Genomic DNA, 15,260 nt, shown 5'->3' with positions numbered 1-15,260 from the left:
CTCCGCGGGGCCGTCCGGCTTCTCTCTCAGAAGAGTGCCGGCTTCCTTCCTGCACCTGTCAGCTTCCCCGGCGACCCGCGAACCCGCTCTGGGGGAGTCCCCGGTGGGAAGGAAGCGTTTCTCGGGAGCACGACTTCCGGCCCGGAAGGAAGCCGCCGCCTTTTCTCCCACCCCGCCACGCGAGGCTGCGGCGCACGGTATGGGTGTGTTTGTGTGTGTTTGTGTGGGGAGGGCGTTTGGAGGGAAGGCTGCCGGGAGCGCCGAGGCCGCGGCGGGGCAGGGAGCCCGCTGACAGACATGGGGGTGTTTTTTCCGACTTCCCCTTGGAAACCTCAAGCTCCCCCCCAGGCACCCTAGACGCTTCCCGGGTCCCAACGGAAGGCCCTACCCACGCCCCGTGTCCCCATTCTGTCCCGGGAGTGAAACCGAGCCGCCGGGCGCCGTCCCAGCCCAGCGAGAGCGGGGCATGCCCGCCCGGGTCCGCCCGCAGGCCGCGTTCCGCGCCTGCGCCCGCTCTGGCCTGGGTCCCGGAGAGAGAGCCGCCGGGCGGGCTCGGCTGGGGGAAGGCAGCCGTAGCCTGGGCCTCGGGTGAGGAGGGCACTGTAACCGGTGGGAAGGCTGCGTTTTCACGAAGGACTCGGGTGAAGCTGCAGAGCTGCCTTTCAGCCCTGACTCCTTGGCTTCCTGGGTCGGAGGAGATCTTGTAATGGAGTGGTTCTTCGTCTCACACTAACAAGATGCCTGATTTCCTCAGGATCGAGGGGTGAGTGAGCATCGGGACGGTGGCACCAAGCCCCTGGTAGCTGCACATGTGAATATCGTTGTTTTCTGGGTTTTGGAAAGGTCCAAACGATGTAGGAAACAAAATGTCCTGAATAGAGATATTTAGGTCATCTAACAAATTTTTTAGAACTCAGTTTTTATTACTGTTGACATATGTGATGTTGATTACCCGCAAATCTAGATGTTTACTTAGCTAATTTTGGGGAGTTTGAGTTTTGATTTCCAACCTAGACACTGACATACAATCCTTTGTCTGGGTCTCTTTGGCCTGGGGGCGAGTTATGACTTTAAGGATCTTTATTTTCAAAATAGGATTGGGGATATAGCCCAAACTCCGAGATCCCCACAGGTTCAAACAACAGCCCACCGAAAATGTTTGGGGAGTCAGGTTGCATCTATACTTACTATGTACAGACCTTCCCCACCACTGTCATTATTTCTAATCTGCATAGTAACGTATTTACGTAAGATTTGCATAGTTTTAGGTGTTACAAGTAATCTAGATTCCCCCCACCCACCCTAAGTGGAAGTGCATGCCTGTTGTCTCTGAACTTAGAAGGTGGAGGATCAAGGCTAGCTGAGGCTAGTTGAGACCCTGTCTCCAAAAAAAGTCATAATTTAAAACACACAGGAGTTTATATGCAAATACTACACTATTCTAAATGATAGACGGGCACCCTAGGATTATTTTGTGTGTGTGCATGTATATGTTAAAGGGGGACGGAATCCTGGTTGGCTATTGTGCTAGGCAAATGCTCTATCATTGAACTATATCCTCAGCCCACCCATGGATTTTGTTACCTTTGGGGGCCCTGGAACGAATCCCCCCATGGATCTTGAGGGACTCCTTGACTCTTAAACATAGAGACTTAGGAGGACTAAATAAAGTGGTGCTCACAGAAGCCACTCTGAGCAGCTTTTTCTGCCGTTGTGAAGACTTTTATCGCGCATTATCCTCTCACCCTTCATTTGCTGCAGTAGCCATCTTAACAGTGAAGGGAATTCTCCCTTAGGTTCTATGTCTTCAGTTCAGTTGTTTTTTCCCTTCACCTTTTCTTTCTTTATAATTTATTATGGGGCTGGAGAGATGATGGCTCAGTGGTTAAGAGCACTGCCTGCTCTTCCAGAGGACCTGGGTTCAATTCCCAGCACCCACATGACAGCTCACAACTGTCTGTAACTCCAGTTCCAGGGGACCTGACACCCATGGCAAAACACCAATGCACATAAAATAAAGTTTTTTTTTTTAAAAAAAAAAAAACAAAAAAAGCTGTTTGTTTAAAAAAAATCTATTACACATTATTGATTCATTTCAGATTAAAGAATGTCACGGGTTCCATTGGGGAAAGTCCTCCTGAGGAATGTCATCCGGCATACAGATGCTCACAATAAGGTAGGTGATACAATCTAGTCATCAACATTTCTTGAGGGCATCCCGCAAACTATGAATTATGTTGGGAGATAGCAAAGATGTATAAGAAACGATTGTAGTTTGAAAAGTAGTATATCATGAAGATAGTTACAAAATGCGTTAGAGCACCCAGGAAGGAATAAAAAAATTTGCCTTGGGAAATTAGAAAGAGTTCACAGAATGAATGGTATTGGAGTTGCTGAAATTTGAACTGGTTCTTGATGAATAGAATTTACTGGATGCATTACTAGACTGAGAGCACCATGCACTAATACAGGCAAATATCAGGGGCTGGTGATGTATCTTAGTGGTAATGTCTCAAATATTATTAAGGACCAGCCTTAACAATCTTCTTCCAGGGGCTCGGAAGAGAGGCTACAAATGGCTAGAATTATTTTCTCGAAATGAACCAAGCTCTTTGTCCATCTACTTTATTCCTCTGGAATAAAATCCTGTCTATACAGCTTCAGTTCTGTTCTCGTGCCTATCTCCTTTCTTGCCTGATTTCTCTCTACCTTATCTGCTGGCCCTTCTAAGTTCTATCTTAATTCTCTCATCGTAGTTCTGCCCCATTTTGGTCTTTCTCATCTTGTTTTTCCCCATCTAGCTCTTCCTCATCTTCCATTTCATTGTTCTAGTTTTCTAGTCAGAGTCTTCTCCAGTCAAAATCCTCAAAAAATCCTCTATGTCTGAGGTTTACAGTTATATACCCATACAATCGCAATGCTCTAGCTAAAGCAAGGCTTGAATTCTTACAGGGTCATAAAGACAGACAAGAGTTTTCCTCAGGTAGTGACCATCAGGCTTTCTTTTACAACCCAAAAGGGGAGTGGTAAAGGAGGTGGTCCACTAAGAGCTAAAATCAGTTAATATATCAGAAAAAGGGAATTTATGTGCTCAAACAACATTTCTAGGTGTGGTTAGGTAAATGTTAGGAGTCTAGAATGTTAGTAAAAATACCACTAAGGCTATATAAGAAAGGAGGGTCTGAGCTTAATGTACCTTAATTGAGGACATTGTTTAGCCTTGAATGCTTGCTAGATATTTCAGATAAAATACACTGTTATGACTTCTTGGAAGTGTACATAGCATACAAGGAAATTATTGCAGGTATCGGCTAATAAGTGTACAAAAGCTAAAATATCACCAAGACTTAAGCCACGGCTTGACCTTCGGAAAAGTCCTTGACTTATCCAAGTAGCAGCTTTTGTGATAGTAGCTGAATTCCATTACGTTTTCCTGTGGCTTGCAGCAGTGATGCCTCATATATGCAAAGTCCTTCATTCCATCCACACCCCTCAAGCATTAATCACTTGGGGCAAGAAATTATATGCATCTAGAAAATAGAAGATATAGGGCTGGTGACAGAAAATAAGGCCCAAGTGGCAAATTAGATTGTTTGTATGAAACTTAGGAGATAAACTTTCTCTTCTGGGCAATAAAGAAGTCTTTTGAGGAGTGGTATCTTACATGTTTCATACTTGTGTTGTTTTACACCTTGAGGGGAGGAGATGGTATGATTGCCATACGTTCAAAGACAAGTGTGTACGTTTAGACAGATGATTTTGTCGGTGTGGTAGGAAATAGGAGACAGAGAGAAGTACTGTGGAGGATGATTAGGTAACTGACGTCCTAGGTGAGTGGTGCTGAGGTTTGGATGGAAGTGTAGCAGGGATGAAGAGGAGCTTGGGCTGATGGGATGGTGGTGACCACCTTCTGTGACTGGGCAGGTGGTAATTAAGAACAAAAGCGACAAGAGGGCAACATGGGAGATGCAGGTAGTTTGGTTCTGAATGAATTTATGATAAGGAACTTGGAGCAAGGAGAGGATTGGAGCAGAATAAAGTTTGGGGATTTAGACAGTCACCTAAGAGTGCACCTCTAATGAAAAGAAGGAAAGGGGGTTGGGGAGTTGGCTCAGTGGTAGAGCGCTTGTCTAGCAAGCGCAAGACCCCGGGTTCGGTCCTCAGCTCTGGAAAAAAAGAAAAAAGAAAAAAGAAAAGAAGGACAAGACCCCTTGTTCAGTTTCCTTCAGCAAACTACTCCTGGCTTGATCGTTACTAATACTGTTACTGTCATATTACTTAGGGTGTTGAGTACTGGGATTGAACCTGGGAGACAGGATCACTAAGCTTGTTATCTAGCTGGCTTTGATCTCACTCCATAGTCCAGGCAGGCCCTGGACTTCTTACTTCGCAGTAGCTGTGATTACAGACCTGTGTGCAGCTGTCACCTGAGTTTCTCACTGTGGGCGCAGGTGTGATAGTTACCCACGCTACCTATATAGTTGGGTTAACTCTACTTGTAGTGGTCTACTTGTATTTGAGAGGGACAGCTAAAAGCAAGATAATTCTGGCATAGGTTTAACCCAGTTGTTCAGGAGGACTTAGAAATAAAATTCACTTATGTTTTTGGCAATTGTCATCTGCTTCTCAGTCAGTTTTCTGGTTACTATGTTGTTGTTGTTTTTTTGTTTTTGTTTTTGTTTTTTTGTTTTTCGAGACAGAGTTTCTCCATGTAGCTTTGCGCCTTTCCTGGAACTCGCTTTGGAGACCAGGCTGGCCTCGACCTCACAGATCCACCTGGCTCTGCCTCCCGAGTGCTGGGATTAAAGGCGTGCGCCACCACCGCCCGGCAACTATGTTGTTTTGTTTCTGACAAGAATTTTTTTTTTTTTCTTTTCCAAACAGGGTTTCTCTGTGTAGCCCAGGCCGTCCTGAAACTCACTCTGTAGACCAGGCTGGCCTCAAATTTACAGAGATCTGCCTGTCTCTGCCTCCCAGGTGCTGGTATTAAAGGTGTGTACCAACCCCACCTGGCCTGACACGAATTTTAATGTGAACCAGGTATGATGGTGCATGCCTGTAATCCCAGCACTTAGGAGACAGAGACAGGAAATTTGCTGAAGTACATGGCTCGCCTGTTCTATGTGGCAAGAAACAGAAAACAAACAAACATAAAGGGGCCGGAGAGATGGCTGCTTTTCCAGAGGACCGGTGTTTGATTCTCAGCTCCTACATGGTAGCTCACAACCATCAGTATCTAGTTCCAGGGAATCTGACATCCTCTTCTGGCCTCTGTGGGTACTGCATGCACAGACAAAACATTCCTTCACATAAAGTAAAATAATACAAGTGTTAAAAAGCAAAACAAGCCAGGTGTGGTGGCACACGCCTTTGATCCCAGCACTTGGGAGGCAGAGGCAAGTGGATCCCTGTGAGTTTGAGGCCAGCCTGGTCTACAGAGTGAGTTCCAGGACAGCCAGGGCAGTTACACAGAGAAACCCTGTCTCGAAGAACCAAAAAAAGCAAAACAAAATGGGTTGGGAGGATGGCACAGGTAAGAGGATTTGCTCTGTAAGCCTGATTGCTGCCCAAGTTTGATCTCGAGAACCCATGTGGAGCCAGATGCAGTGATGAAAGTCTGTAATCCCAGTACTCCTACAGCAGTGGGTAGAGATGGAGGAACTGACCGGAAGCTCAGGGCCAGCGAGTCTGGAGTACATAGTGTAGCAGTAGAAAACAAGAGAGACCCTGACTCAGTAAGTGGAAGTCAGGAACCAGCTTCTGAAAGTTACCTCTGACCCCACGTGTGTGCCCTTTCTCTTTGTCTCTGACTCATACACACAAAGTAAGTAAATAAAAATCTCATCTGTCTACCTATCTATCCATCTGTTCTGTTTTCTTGATGTAAGAAGAGACCGTGCCTAGGGAATTTACACACCTGTCCCTGCTGGGCCTTGCACAAGAGCCTAAAATCTCAGCCATCCAGGAAGCCAGGGCTAGGCTGGAGGGTCACAAGTTGAAGGTCTGCCTAAATCATTTAGATTTTGTCTGAAAACAACAACACAAAATAATCTACTACCAATAAGAACAATAAAAAACAAAACCAAAGAGGCAGGGACTGGGAAGGGGTACCAGGCCAGTGGTACTGCACTGAGAAACAAAACTAAGAAAACCTGTGTTTCACCGGGCGGTGGTGGTGCACGCCTTTAATCTCAGCACTCAGGAGGCAGAGGCAGGTGGATCTCTGAGCTCAAACCCAGCCTGGTCTATAGAACAAGTTCCAGGACAGCTAGAGCTACACAGAGAATCCCTGTCTTGAACCCCCACACGTCCCCAAAAAGAAAGAAAACCCAATTGTTTTTAAAAGGATGTTGGTAAGGTCCCTGAGCTGCTGCTCCTGCTTTGTGAAATATTCTAATGGTGCCTGCTTTGCTTTCCTATAAGATCTCCTGCTGTTGCGATCATGTTGTGTCCCAGAAACACTAGGGCTATTATTTTCTGATTGCAGCAGGATTTTAAATTGATGAGGTGATTAGTGTGTCTATTCAGGGGTTCAAAAACCTCTGTTGCTGCATAATTTTAGATTTACTGCATTAGACTGTTTAGTCACTTTTTGTTGTTGTTTTTCAAGACAGGGTTTCTCTGTGTGGCTTTGGAGCCTGTTCTGGAACTCACTCTGTAGACCAGGCTGGCCTTGAACTCACAGAGATCCACTTGCCTCTGCCTCCCGAGTGCTGGATTAAAGGCGTGCACCACCACTGCCTGGCTGTCACTTTTTAAACTTCTTAGAGAAACCGGAATTTGTTTTCCAGATCATAGCCCAGTCTGTACCCCATAGTTAGGGCAGTTCCTTTTTTGTAATGCAAAGTGCTGTTTTCAGTGACTTATTTTTGTTTCTTTCCTTTTTGAAAACGTCTAGATTCAGGAGGAATCTGACATGTGGAAAATCAGAGAACTAGAGAAGCAAATGGAGGATGCTTACCAGGGGACCAGAAGGAACACAGTACCCAGCAGCTCAAGGTGAAGTGTGCCTCTAAGAACCAAAAATAACTCCTTTTTCAGAAGTTCTAACTTTAGCTTTAAAAATTCTAGTATGTTAAAGATAGATGAATTCAGTTCAGCAAATTAAGCCTTCCTGGTTTCCTAAGTTTAGGTCCAAGCATAACAATGGCCGTGATAACATAACTACACTAGACTAGTTTTTTCCTTTTTTATTTTCCCTGCTCCCCCAAGACAGGGTTTCTCTGTGTAACCCTGGCTGTCCTAGAACTCACACTGTAGACCAGGCTGGCCTCAAATTCAGAGATCTGCCTGCCTCTGCCTGCCGAGTGCTGGGATTAAACCCATGTGCCACCACCACCTGGCTTTCTACACTAATTTTCAATGGAGAATTGAAAAATTCTCCTTGGATTACTGTAAAATTTAGGTTTTATGAATCCCAACTTTGTCTAATGGCTTTTAAGATTTTCTACTGGAGTGTTTTTTCTTTCTTTTTTCTTTTGTCTTATAAAAATTATATTATTTGCTGCACATGATACCTCATACCTTTAATTGTAAGCACTCAAGAGGCAGAGGAAGGTAGATCTCTGTGAGTTCGAGGACAGCCTGGTCTACATCCAGGCTAGCCAAGTTTACAAAGAGAAACCTTGTCTCAAAAAACAAAAACAAAAACAGTTTATTGTGTTGGCAACTTTGTGTTGTTGATGATGTGTGAGTATATATGATGTGCCAAAGTGTACACATGGAAGTGTGAGCACAACTTTCAGGAGTTTCTTCCTATTGTGGGTTCTGGGATTAGAACTCAGGTCATCAGGCTTTCCAGGCAAGCACTTTTAGCGGCTTAGCCCTCTAACAATCCCTGGAGTCTTATAATTAATTTAGTCAGTCATACTGTTCACCCTTTAGTCTATTAGAGCCTTTAAAAAATTATTTTATTCACGTATATGTGTCTCTGTGTCTGTTGGTGTCTGCAGGGGACGGAAGAGAGCATTAGATGCCCTGAAGTTGGGCAGTTGTGAGCTCTTGACATGAGTGCTGGGATTTGAACAAGTATCCTCTGCAAGAGCAAAAAGTGCTCTTAACCACTGCACTAGCTCTCCAGCCCTAGGCTTCTTTTAAAAGCCACATTTACTCACTGTCTTTGCCAGGAGGTCAATGGGCTTTCCTATTTTCTTTGTGCATTTGAGTGTGGCTGGGTATGGTACACACTTTTAATCCCGGCACTGAGGAGGCAGAGGCAGGTGGATCTGAGTTTGAGGTCAGTCTGGTCTACAAAATGAGTTCCAGGACAGGTAGGGCTGTCAGGAAAAAAAAAATTGAGTGTGAATATAAAGGATTATACAGGCTTGACTGTGTTCTATGGGAGGTATAGGATGTATGAATAATTAGGAATATCTCTAGGACCTTATATGCCCTTAAGTTCAGGAAGTAGGTATGTGAGATATGTCATAATCCTGATTTCTTATTTTATTTATTTATTTACTTATTTTTTGTTTTTCAAGACAGGGTTTCTCTGTGTAGCTTTGCACCTTTCCTGGATCTCGCTCTGTAGACCAGGCTGGCCTTGATTTCTAAAACTACCTAGAGAAATCATTAAAAGAAAAAAGAATTGTAAGTGAGTGTGTCTGTAGAGTATATAGACTTTGGTGTATTATTGGCTAAGTATGACCGGTATCAATGTTACATGGTGCAAATTAGTGTTCTCAGCATGTTCCATGAGTTTTGTTTATATTGCTCCATAAAGTAGCATCACAGATTACTTTTAAATCTAAATGTTTGTCTTTTTTCATTTACAGTCGGATGAGAAGTGATGGTTTTGATGAAGAAAGTCAGAGAGACTACTGGAGGCCAAGGAATGAAATTCCTGGGGCCCTGGAAGATGATTTTCTTAAGGCTAAATCCTGGAACAAGAAATTATATGATTATGAATCCAACATGCCAGATAGGTTTGTGACTACATTCTTTTGACCCCTAATGATATTTGGCCAGAGAATATCTATTTCTTGAAACTGCCCTAGGGCTAGAGAGATGGCTCAGTGGTTAAGAGCACTTGCTGCTCTTGCAGGGGACCCATGTTGGTTCCCAACACCTACAAGGCAACTTACAACTGTCCTTAACTCCAGTTTCAGGGGATCTGACACCCTCTTCTGACCTCTGGGCATCAGGCATGCATTTAATGCACATATATACATGCAGGCATGACACTCATACACATAAAATAAATATAAACAATTCTTAAAAACAGATTGTCCCATAAAAGCTTGTAGGTTAGTATGCATAACAGCAGTACTTATAATGGCTAAGAAGTGAAATCCAAATGCTGTGCCTAATGAATGCATAAACAGAATATAGGCTTTCCATATAGGGGAATAGTACTTAGTGGTAAAAGGGAGAAGTACTAATTATACATGCATAACCTTGAAAACCTTAAACATGGTGAAATAAGTCAGATACAAAGGCCACATGCTCTATGATTCTGTTATGTGGTGTGTCCAGAATGGATAATCCATAGAGACAGAAAGATTAAAGGTTGCCTTGGGCTGCAGGCTCAGCACTTAAAAAGGACAACTTTCTTGACATGTGAATCACTTCTCAGTATCTTTAGAATGTTCCAGTGTAGATAACACATTATGAAGTAGTTTGGGAAAATGATTTCACTGATAGAGTTCTTTAGTGTCTCCTCAAGAACAGATACAAGCTTTCAAGTAAACAGTACATCCTGTGTCTGAGATGATAGTATAGAAAGTAGAGTTGTTACCCAGTTATTGTGTGGTTTTACTTTGCCCCTTTTCCTGTGTTCTCTGTGTATGTGTGTGTGTTCATGCAGTCCAAAATCTAATTTTGTTTTAATTTCCAAAATTGATATGCATTGCTTCATAAAAATATATGTATTATGGTGTTTTACAGATGGGGTCACAGTGGTTATAAAGAGTTGTATCCTGAAGAGTTTGAAACAGACAGGTAGGTAAATACACTTACTAGAAACACAAAACCAAACACCTAAGATAAATGCAAAATTGTGCTGTGAGTAGAATTCCTAACATTTAAAAAAAATTAACTTGCCACAGAAAATATAACCAGAACCTGGAATGGTAATGCATGGTTGTAGTCCCAGATGCTCAGGAGCCTGAAGCAGGAGGATGGCTTGAGTCTAGGACTTTGAGGCCAGCCTGGGACATAATGAAGTCTTGTCTCCAAAACAAAGGAAACAAGTGGAATAAGTTGGGAGGCAATCCTATGTGCCTTTCCTGATTGAAGTTTGATGTTCTGTCAGCCTAAGGACTTTCGAAACTAATTGTGCACCATCCTTTGTAGTGAACATGTTCAAAGATGCTTGAAACCGTAGATGTTTTATACCATCTGTCTACCTGCCTATCTTCCATTTCCTATTCTTTTCTTATATACACAATACTTATTAAAATCTTTTTTTCACTTTATGAACGTATCTTACTGCTTCTCGCTGCCATATCCTAATTGTCAGTAACTTGCTTGTGCTATAAATAAGCTATACTAGGCAGTGGATCTGATAACCCAGATAGCTGGTAACTAGCCACAGGGATGATTCAGGTCTGAGGTGGGACACAGTGGAACAGTGAAGAATTTCATCCTGCCATTCAGAATGACATGCAATTAAAGTCTTAGGAACTGTTTCTGGAACTGACCACAGGTGACTAGAAATCAGAGAAAATGAAACTATGTATGAGGGAGCACTGGTATTTAGTATTTTATATGTAACTCAGCATGACAGATCAGGAGTTTGTTTTTTTTGACAGGATTTTCTACAGCTCAAGATGGCCTTGAACTCCTGGCCCTCCTGCCCCTACCTTTTAAACATTGGAATTAGTTATATACCAATATGGTTAGCTCAAATTAGGATTTTTAAAGTTGAGGAAATAAACATTTGTGAGAATAATAAAATAGAAACTTCACAGTAACATTCTCAGAGTGCTCATATTTATTTTTTTTGACAGTCTCTTTTTGTAGTCTGGGGGCCTAGAACTTGCTATGTAGAGCAAGCTGTCTTCAAACTTGGGAAGTCTTGTTTCTGCTTTCTGAGTGCTGGGATTATAGCTGTGCATCACCATACCCAGCTCCAAGTTCTGATTTAAAGTTCCGATGTTAATAATTTAGTGCAGAATATTAAATATAAATGTACCTTTTCTTTCTTCCATAAAAGTTCTGTCTTCACTTTTTCTTAGTAGTGACCAACAAGACATTACCAATGGGAAAAAAACATCTCCCCAGGTAAAAGCATCAGCCCATGAGTCCCGAAAACATAAGAAGTCAAAGAAATCCCATAAAAAGAAGCAGAAAAAACGGTCACACAAAAAACAGAAGAAAAACAAAAAGGCGGCTATGGACACAGCAGCAGATTCCTCAAGTGAGTTCTCTGAAGAAACTGGAGCTTCGAGTACCAGGAAAAGGAAGCAACCACACAAGAGCAAGAAAAAATCCAGGAAAAAGTCTCCTAAAAAACCTTTACCTTTAGGGAGAGAAAGTGCTACTTCCCAGTCAGATGATTCAGCAGCTAGCAGTTCTGAGGAAATGGAGGAAAGAGACACTAAGAAAACCAAAAGGAAAAAGAAAGAGAAAAGTGTTCATGTTCCTGTGGCTAACCCTGAAGTGCAGGAGAGGACAAGCAAGCGCAGGAATTGGAAAGTGGCTACGGATGCAAGATCTGCTGAAAGCTCCGAGGATGACTGAGTGGGAAGGTCGCAGTCCTGCCTCTCACGGACTCTGGTCATCTACAGTTCTGTATAATGGGGGTTGCCAGCGACTCCGACAGCACAGGAGTCGGAGGTCGGAGGTCAGAGTTGGCCTGCCATAGATCCCTTTTTTCCCTCTTGGATTGTTAGTCTCCATCCCCTTTTGTTGTTAATAGGGAATCTGGTATTTTGTTAAGGTTTCTTGAAGAGATTATTTTTTGCAATTAATTTAGGGTAGAATACCTATACAGCAAATTAAAGAACCCAGAAAGCTGAAATCAGAAATAATCTGGGTATACCAATTGGAATGTTGGATTTGGGGGAATCAAGGGTCTGGGATGAAGGAGGATTGAAGTAGTGCTAGATAGAATAGTTTGACAAGGAAACACTTGCTATTTATACAGGAGGTGTCCTGACTTCAGCTTTGGTGCTTTGAGTCTTCTAGAGTTGGGCCCTACAGGTATCTAATTTACTTAGTGAGGAAATGGGTATAAGAACAAACCTTTTCCCTTCATGGTAAGATCCACAGATGACTGAAGGAACATAGGGCTTTCTGCCTCATTTCCCTGCTGGTCAGGGACTGCAGCTACATTTAGTATAACCCAAACATAACAGTAACTGGATAGTAATTGGTTTTCTAGTTCCATTGCTTTATATTGCCTAAAATGGGCTCGTGTTTGAAATTATTTGTTCAGTTGTCCTCTCAAATGGAAAGAATTAGGAAGTAGTCACGTTGCCAATGATGCTTTCAAAGAGGTTCAGGGCAACAGCCATCTAAATGTTTTTTTTCTTTTTCCAAGTTGGGGATTGAATGAAGGCCTTGCACACACTAGGCAAGTGCTCTATCACTGAGCCATACCCCCGTCCTGTCGTTCACTTCTAATTCTATTAATGAGTTTTTGATTTTCCCTGAAACCAGCTGAATCAATTCCAAAATGAAACACACTTCTCAGGGACACACCCACTTCTTCCCAGTCTGACTTTGTGTTACGATTATCAAGAACATATTATTTCTCCCTGCTATACTGTGATCCTGATATTAAAAGAAACCAAAATACCACTGAAAAGTGGCTGGTAGAACAGTTGACTTTTCATTAAGAGGAAAGATAAAGTGACATTGTCAGGGTTTTTGTTTTTGAGGTTGTCACTTTTGGTACTGAGTAGAAAGCACAAAAACTCATACCTAAGACTGTGGGGGTCATGGTTCTGCCACTGATTGAGTTCTACAGCAGGTTAAGTTAACCTCCCTGGCCTTACTTTTTGCATGTGTAATACAAAAATACTTCATGGTTAGCATGACAGACACCAGCAATAGAATACTACTATGCTGACATCCCATGAAGTGGCATTTTATAGTTCTAACTAAATTTGTGCTCTTTATGGAACTTCTAATAAAGTGCTTGTTTTTAAAATACATAGTTGGCCAGATGTGCCCTATCCCTGGATTATGAGCAGGTGCTACCTTTTGGGATACTGAAACACTATTAACTTTGGTACTCAAATGTCAACGTTCCATGGTATGTTTTTTCCTTGGGTTTAGTGGAGGTTTAATGGGAGGAGAGTCTAGTTACTACCTCATAACCTTCTTGAAGCAAGTGAAATCTTTGTTGGAAGTAGTTTTGGGCATGTATTTTTAAAGCAGTTTTGTGCTACAAAAGTACTGATTCTAAGCACAGATGCAGGATGATGGTCCTGCAGAATAAGGCACTTCCAAGAAGTCGGTTCTGTTTGGGTCTTGACCTTACCTTCCTCCCATACTAACAGGCTTTTCTTGTCCCCAAGGAATGCACATTTTGCCTGATTATTTTTTTACCCCCACTCCCAACCATGTTCATCCTTTCTTCGTCATATAAGCAATAAAATTTTTTGTTCTAAACCTTTCTTACCCCTAAATTCCCTTCCATGCTTTAGGCTAAGGCTTTGATGGTTCCTCTAATCCCCTTGAAGATGGCTTAGGGTGACTTCAAAACCTGTGATCTCCCATTTGCACTACCAGCCACGGAACACTTCTTTTTAGTATTCTGTCAATCAGAGATCTCTGTTGATTCCTAAACTAGGACTTAGAAGAAAAAGAATTGGAGACTTCACATTTATTAACTGGTGTGATACAACCTGGAATTATTGAATTCCAATAAATAAAATTTCACTTTTGGACATTTGATCTGTTACTTTTTAGCACCAACAGACTTGGTAACTGCCTGATGCTAACCTTCACGTTGACAACTCTTTCTCCAGTAGCCATTCAATCTGCTTAGTAACAAGTCTTTTGGGTCTTCTGTCATTCTGAGGTTCGGCCTACTGCCCTCCTTTCTGTACGATCTGGGCAAACCGGCCAGTGATGGCAAGAGTAGTGTCAATGAAGCGGTCCACACAGCTAGAGAGGCAGTTTTCAGTGCGGGAGTCTAGCCGATTTCCTGGCTTCTCCACACATTTGTCCCAACATAGTTCCATGAAGTGATGCACCTAAGAGGAGAGAAAAACCTTAATCACTGGGGTCTGTAGATACCTTATTTCTTCTGTGACTTGATAAAAACCACTTTAATAGCATATCCTGGGATCACTTTGGGGTCTACTCTACCTTCTGGTCACCAATAATTCCTCATCCTTATACACAGTAAATTCTCATTAGAACTCATACTTTCATAATTCTCTTTTTCAAGACAGGGTTTCTCTGTGTAGCCAGGGCTGTCCTGGAACTCAGAGATCCGCCTGCCTCTGCCTCCCGAGTGCTGGGATTAAAGGCGTGCACCACCACCGCCCACCCACAATCCTCAAAGCAACTAGCACTATTCTAAAATGGGAAGAAGTCTGGATACTGATTTCTCCAAACTGAGCATAGTTTGGGATTGTATCTAAGGACACGTAGTGGTATTACTTGGAAAGCTAAGTACCAAGTAAGTAGTTTTTCAAAGGATAACTATCAGTATTTTCAAGGTCAGCAACAGTTAACACCCTGGTTTGAAATGCGCCCAAAAACTCCAAACTGTCTCAACCGAGTCTACACTGAGTGTTGCAGCGCTCACCTTTAATAACGATCATCACTTCCAATATCACATGACCCAATGCAGAGAGGCAGCGGGCAACTACGAACCCAGAACTCAAGGTGGGGACCGGTGTCTTCCCTACCGGTCCTTGAACCCCAAGGTCAGAACCTAGTGACTCCGAATGCCACTCCAGACCAGTGGCCGCCTAATATGACCACCATGCTCTTCTGCCGCCCAAACCTTCCCCCCACAACCCGCTTTACACCTCTTTCCTCCCGCGCAGAGCTAGCCTCACGGACACTGAGCGCCGTAGGCCACCAGGCGGGAGGAGCAGCCGGCATCCAGCATCGCGTGGGCCCGCTGTACCGCAGTGTCCGGAGCTCCGTGGGTGCCCGGGGCCTGCGCCTCACCCTCCTTTCCTTGTTCCTCATCCTCGTACCTGCGCAGTGAACTGCGCCTTCTGCTGCTCCGCGGCCACCAGACGCTGTAACTCCGCTTCGTCCGCTTCCCCCAGCTCGGCCATTGTCAAAAGCTTGAGTTCCGCCGCCGGTGTGCGCACGCGCGGTAGCCGCGCGCCGCCTTCCGGCTCACC

General features: G+C 43.4%; 2 protein-coding genes across 5 annotated transcripts; one reads left to right on the top strand and one right to left on the bottom strand.

The window, feature by feature from the left end:
* Window positions 1-57: 57 nt before the first annotated feature.
* Nkapd1 (NKAP domain containing 1) lies at window positions 58-13,838 on the top strand. 4 transcript variants are annotated; one of them, XM_076575350.1, is made up of 6 exons: window positions 58-197; window positions 2,100-2,176; window positions 6,899-6,999; window positions 8,775-8,924; window positions 9,886-9,939; window positions 11,181-13,838. In XM_076575350.1, exons 2-6 carry the CDS (start codon window positions 2,108-2,110, stop codon window positions 11,680-11,682), a joined length of 876 nt encoding a protein of 291 aa, XP_076431465.1. In that variant the 5' UTR covers window positions 58-197; window positions 2,100-2,107; the 3' UTR covers window positions 11,683-13,838. The 4 variants fall into 4 exon arrangements, with proteins under 4 accessions (XP_076431465.1, XP_006972410.1, XP_015842505.1 ...); XM_006972348.3 differs by having other exon boundaries at window positions 11,178-13,838; XM_015987019.3 differs by having other exon boundaries at window positions 178-763.
* Window positions 13,760-15,240, bottom strand: Timm8b (translocase of inner mitochondrial membrane 8 homolog B). The gene is made up of 2 exons (XM_006972350.4): window positions 15,108-15,240; window positions 13,760-14,147 (listed from the first exon to the last, which is right to left on the bottom strand). The coding sequence occupies exons 1-2, from the start codon at window positions 15,189-15,191 to the stop codon at window positions 13,980-13,982; spliced, it is 252 nt and encodes an 83-aa protein (XP_006972412.1). The 5' UTR covers window positions 15,192-15,240; the 3' UTR covers window positions 13,760-13,979.
* Between the last annotated feature and the right edge of the window lie 20 nt (window positions 15,241-15,260).

The sequence above is a fragment of the Peromyscus maniculatus genome, chromosome 7 (assembly GCF_049852395.1).
Source record: "Peromyscus maniculatus bairdii isolate BWxNUB_F1_BW_parent chromosome 7, HU_Pman_BW_mat_3.1, whole genome shotgun sequence".
NCBI lineage: Eukaryota > Metazoa > Chordata > Mammalia > Rodentia > Cricetidae > Peromyscus > Peromyscus maniculatus.
The sequence above is the reverse complement of the archived record's forward strand: the minus strand, read 5'-3'. Positions and strand labels throughout refer to the sequence as shown.

Coding starts and splice junctions, on each gene's coding strand:
- Nkapd1 (XM_006972348.3), top strand. CDS start 2,108: ATGTCACGGGTTCCATTGGGGAAAGTCCTCCTGAGGAATGTCATCCGG. Junction 8,925..9,885: donor GAATCCAACATGCCAGATAG/GTTTGTGACTAC, acceptor GGTGTTTTACAG/ATGGGGTCACAGTGGTTATA. Junction 9,940..11,177: donor GAAGAGTTTGAAACAGACAG/GTAGGTAAATAC, acceptor ACTTTTTCTTAG/TAGTGACCAACAAGACATTA.
- Timm8b (XM_006972350.4), bottom strand. CDS start 15,191: ATGGCCGAGCTGGGGGAAGCGGACGAAGCGGAGTTACAGCGTCTGGTG. Junction 14,148..15,107: donor AGGCGCAGTTCACTGCGCAG/GTACGAGGATGA, acceptor CTCTCCTCTTAG/GTGCATCACTTCATGGAACT.